The sequence below is a fragment of the Pteropus vampyrus genome, unplaced genomic scaffold (genome assembly GCF_000151845.1).
Source record: "Pteropus vampyrus isolate Shadow unplaced genomic scaffold, Pvam_2.0 Scaffold182, whole genome shotgun sequence".
Taxonomy (NCBI): Eukaryota; Metazoa; Chordata; class Mammalia; order Chiroptera; family Pteropodidae; genus Pteropus; species Pteropus vampyrus.
Window position 1 is genome coordinate 3,022,828 of NW_011888963.1, and position 4,975 is coordinate 3,027,802.

General features: G+C 33.4%; 1 protein-coding gene across 1 annotated transcript in view; it reads right to left on the minus strand.

Moving 5' to 3' along the window:
* CWC27 (CWC27 spliceosome associated protein homolog) overlaps nucleotides 1-4,975 on the minus strand; it is a 175,745-nt gene that overhangs the window by 29,333 nt on the left and 141,437 nt on the right. Inside the window, exon 12 of the mRNA XM_011371091.2 lies at nucleotides 3,703-3,812. Within this exon, the coding sequence (XP_011369393.1) occupies nucleotides 3,703-3,812 (110 nt within the window). The remainder of the gene's footprint in view (nucleotides 1-3,702; nucleotides 3,813-4,975) is intronic.

A 4,975-nucleotide genomic window follows, 5' to 3' on the forward strand; every position in this document is an offset into this window, starting at 1 on the left:
ATGACTATTTTCTTATTTGGAGAACATAAATTTGCTTGTAAAGAAGACACTTAAATTTAAAAATGCATGCTTATTATAAATAGCTAACTTTTTAATGTCCACAAGACAGGGAGGTACTTCATTAAGATATGTAAAACCTAAAACAAAACACCAACTAACAGTATGTTTCATTGAGCAGATTTTCAAAAATGTAAAAATATCAATGTCCGAGAAGGCTAAAAAAAAGAACTCATTAACTGTTGAAAGCTGGGTAAATCGAAGTGATAACTTTAGAAAGCTATTAATATGTATTAGAAACTTTAAGATGACCATTCTCTTTGATTCTATAATTCAAATCCTGGGACTACATGTAGAAAAAATAATCTAAAACATAGAAAATGGCTTATGCAAAAGATGAGCACTGCAGCAACAGTCATATAAGTGGAAAAATGGAAACATGTTAAATGTCTAGCAATAAAGAACTAGATAAATTTTGTAAAAAGCAATGAATACACTGTTATTAAAAATTCTATACATGAAGCATTAAATTCTATACTACACTGTTATTAAAAATTCTATACATGAAGCATTAAATTCTATTGTTAATTGAAAGAAGTGGGATATAACTACATTAAGTAGTTTTTTTTTTTTTTAAAGGGACCATTCCTCTAATTTTTGTTTGGCTCCCATGCCCTTTGTGGGTAAGAAGAAACAACAAATGCTTATAATTTAGTAATCACATTGTCTTCTGGGTATACCTTAACAGTCTACTCCAGAATTTGAGTGGAGAATAGAAGTTAGAAAAAAGTTTTTATTCCAGAGTTTAAGAAAGTACATAATTATGAAGTGGGATATACCTACATATAAAAATCAAGTATCTAAGATATTGATACATTGAATTCAGTACTAAAATACATTTCATAAGGAAAAACTTGACTTGAGTGATAACTGAATATGTGAATAATAGATACAATAAGGAGTCACAATAAATTGTTAGGTTCCAGAAGTTATCTAGTAAATATCATTAAGACCACAGCCCATGAAAAGATTAAGTTTTGGTGGTCTAGAACCTAAGCTCAGTAAAGACAGGCAGTGCCAAAATAACTGCAAGAAACAAAGGTAGTTAGCTAAAAAATGATAGTGAAATGTGCATTATATGTTTCTTCAAAATTTAATGCCCACATAGACAACAGCTGAAAAAATATATAATACCATAGCTGCTGGATGAGATGATTTTTAAAGAAAATCTATAAATTCCTATAGAGTATCCTCATAGGCATTCTGAAGGCTGTCTAGTATGTTTGGGTTTAGATATTTTATCTATTTCTAGAGTATTAATTACGGGACTAAGCTCTTCAATAGTATTAACAGATAAAGAAAGCATCCCTTGGTTTTAAACCTTATTCATTAAAATAAACCTATTGCTTACAAACTTTTATTGTTTTTGCTTTATAATAAGAAAAAAGTTTATTGTAGAAATATTAGAAAATATATACCTATATCTACATTATATAAGTATATGTGTCCATATGCACCTTTGTGTTTCTCTATTTCTCTTTCTCTCTCTTTAGCTTAAAAGTAAACCCCACCAGTTTGTATACTTGGAAATGTCTTTTCTGAGGGCATAAAGAAAAATGAAAACAAAGGAGACTTTTTAGTGGAATGAAATGTTAAAACTTAGCAATTTACGCTAGACCGGAATCTTTTTCCTTGAGTTAAAGTGGCAAGGCAGCCTGTTTTTAGAGCCAGTTAATATGCTACTGGCATTTGTTCAAAGAAGGGGGGTTGTGACAAACAAAAAAATGTCCTCTTGGCCTTGCTTAGTTTTTCCTATATTCAAGATTGGGCTATCTCTAGCTCTATTTTAAAGGCAAGAGAAGACACTAGGCAGAAAAACAAATATCACAAAAATAATGGGGCACAACATAGGGTGAAGAAGCTAGAATCTTCATGGAGGCATTTCTGATTGGCATCTACAAGGGAATCCGTCTCCTGGCTTCTGCTGAAGGAATGAATGGTCAACCACTTACAGCATCACTCTTTAGCACCATGAGAGCCTTCCCAAAGTAGAGAAGCTGTTTTGTGCTTATCTACACATAAAAGTCTCTCGACTGGCCTCTGTGCCTCCGGGCCTGCCCTGGGCCCAGTCTATTCTCCACACTGCAGGCAGGTTCGAGGGATCTTCCCAAACTGCAAATGAAATCATAATGCTTCCTTCCTTTCATGGCTGCCCATTGCCCATAGGGAAAATCTAAACTCATTATTAAGGCTCAAAAATACTTTGCATGAGCTGGCTTCTGCTTACCTCTGATATATGGCTTCACTTCTCTCATTTAGTTTCCAGTCACACTTAACATCTTTTAGTTCTTTGCAAAGATCAAAGACTTCTCATATACTGTTCCTTTTGTCTAGCCACATATCTCCTATTCGACCTTCAAAGCACTGCTGACAAATTTTCTCGGAGTGGCCTTCTCAGATTCTTAGGACATGTAGGTCCTACTATTACACATTGACACAGTTCCCTGTTGCTAACCTGTCATAATGCTCAGCCCCTTTTATTAGTATTATTTGCTTATTTAATTGACTCTTTTCCCTGACAGCTCAGAAAGGGCAGGGATATAGCTACCTGTTTACCACCAAATACAGTGATAAGTACATGGTACGTTCTTAATAATTACTAACTGGGAGGGAAAAAAGAGGAATGTATGAATAAGAGTGATCCTTAGTATCTTCGGTAATATAGTCACTGTACTTGCTATTCAAAGGACTTTGTGAAAACAAGTTAATAATGTACTTTTTCTTAATTTCACTTGATGTTCCATTTCTTTTGAATACTGTATAGATTAGTTATCTGTATTTATAATTTCCTATACCTGACTTCTTGTTGAACATTCCCTATGATTATTTTCATGCTAAAATTTGATACACAATCCTTCCCTATCAGTAATTAGGTGTCATTTATAACATAGATAGTTCCAGGCTTAGATTTTTTAATTTACTTTTATTTTGCCTATTTTATTAAAAACAACATGTTCTCATATATATACAGCAGCACCAAAAATAAAAGATTTGGGTCTGCTTCCCTAGCTTTTCATCATGAAGGGCTGTTGAGATTTATTTTATTGAGTGCCAAGTGCTGCATGTTATGTATGGTTGACTCCCAGACTGTTATCTCATTATTCTTGATTTGTGACAATTTTCTTATATTACTACTTAAAAATACAGGAATTACTTGCAATAAGCAGAACTTTATGATACTATTTACAGTAGAAGTCAACTAGTGGACCAAATACCTTATTTATAGGCAATGTACAATTTCAAGTGGATCTAACTAGTCAGCATGTGAGATGTAGGGTCAGAAGAGATCCCTTCATTTATAATCACTACTTCTCTGTTTCATAGTAGTTACTTAGACAAAGGTTCTACCTGCGTATCTGATAATATGTGACTTTATAAGGTTCTTGTGCTTGATATGGAAGTACGAATTTGAAACTTGAAAGTTTTAGGCTTTTCATCTAATATTGTCTGGAAAGAACTCTATCATCTGGACCTTTGCATGAGTGGCCAAGGTCCTTGTCACCCCACCCTATATAAATACATCCCTTTTTATTTTAAAAAAAGTAGTGCTTTTCCTGATGTATAATCACATTAGGGTCCATTAACAACACTTGAAGACAATTAAAAGGCAATGAATTACGTATGGATTTTACTTTGTAAAATTACCTGGTCTTCCCTGGAAGTTCCCTTCTTTGGCTGTTGCTTCCTCAAAGCTTCATACTTTTGTTTTTCTCTTCTGTATTCTGCAACAGCACCATCTAAAGAAGCCTCTTCCTCTGAAGAATAATAAAAATATTCTTACAATAAATAGTTAAAGGTTCTGTGCATTCATATTAATGTCTATGCTCATATCACCAAAGAGGAGATTATGAGAACCTGGGATTGGTTTTCTTTCCTCCATTTAACTGAAAAATCAGACCAATAAACTCCACCAGCTCCACAACCATTTTCTAGATTAGAAAGTGACTGATGTTAATTTATTGATTTTATAAACATCTTTATTATATACTATACTATTATAGTTGTTCCCACTTGTATTGAGTATAAAATCACCTACCTCACTTTTACAATTTAGATTTTTCCTAAAATTCAGTAATACCATTTTATATTATTCTCTTGCCTTATAAGATACAATCTTTCAATACTGGTTAATTTTTCAAACTTGCCACTTTTGTTCCCAGTTAAAGCAACAGAAATAACAAACAATTTCAATTTGATGGCATCATGAAATGTAAATATATTTATCTAACAAGTCAGGACAGTTACCAGAGGAGACAAAAATAATTTTTTTCAGTAAATTACAAAACAAATGTAGGGATTTGATCCTGCAATAATTCTATATGAAGATTAGTTAACATCTGGGTTCACAGAATAGTTTTGCCTCAAAAAAAACACCAAGTACTGCACTAACATTTTACAAAATCTTACATGTATACATATTAATGAAAATTTGTGACTTAAAAAAGAAAACCTATCTCTTCTCATCTTTGGTTGGCAAACCAAAATGAGTTAGATGTAATCAGGAATGTCAGTGTTCTCACCACAAACACACACACACACACACACACACACACACACACACACACACACACACACAGAGTAACTATCAGAGCTGATATTAGCTTGATTGCGGTAAGCATTTTACAATGCCTTCTCTAGTTCTTAGTCTCTTGAGATTTTTAATTGCCTGGTTTAAGGATGTCTTTCCCCTCCTCCTATTTTAATTTCTAGCCCAAACGAACAGGCAAACAGCTTGAGAACAGCTGTGAGGTTGGCTGGCCTTTTATTATATACATCAGTGATACTTGGATTAAGCCTCCTAAGGTTCCATCTGGACTGAATGGCAATTATAACTCAAACACTTTTACATGGTACATATAGCCAAATGCAATGACATCTGCTGCACAAACTCAACTGTGTGAAAAATTTGCCCAACTCT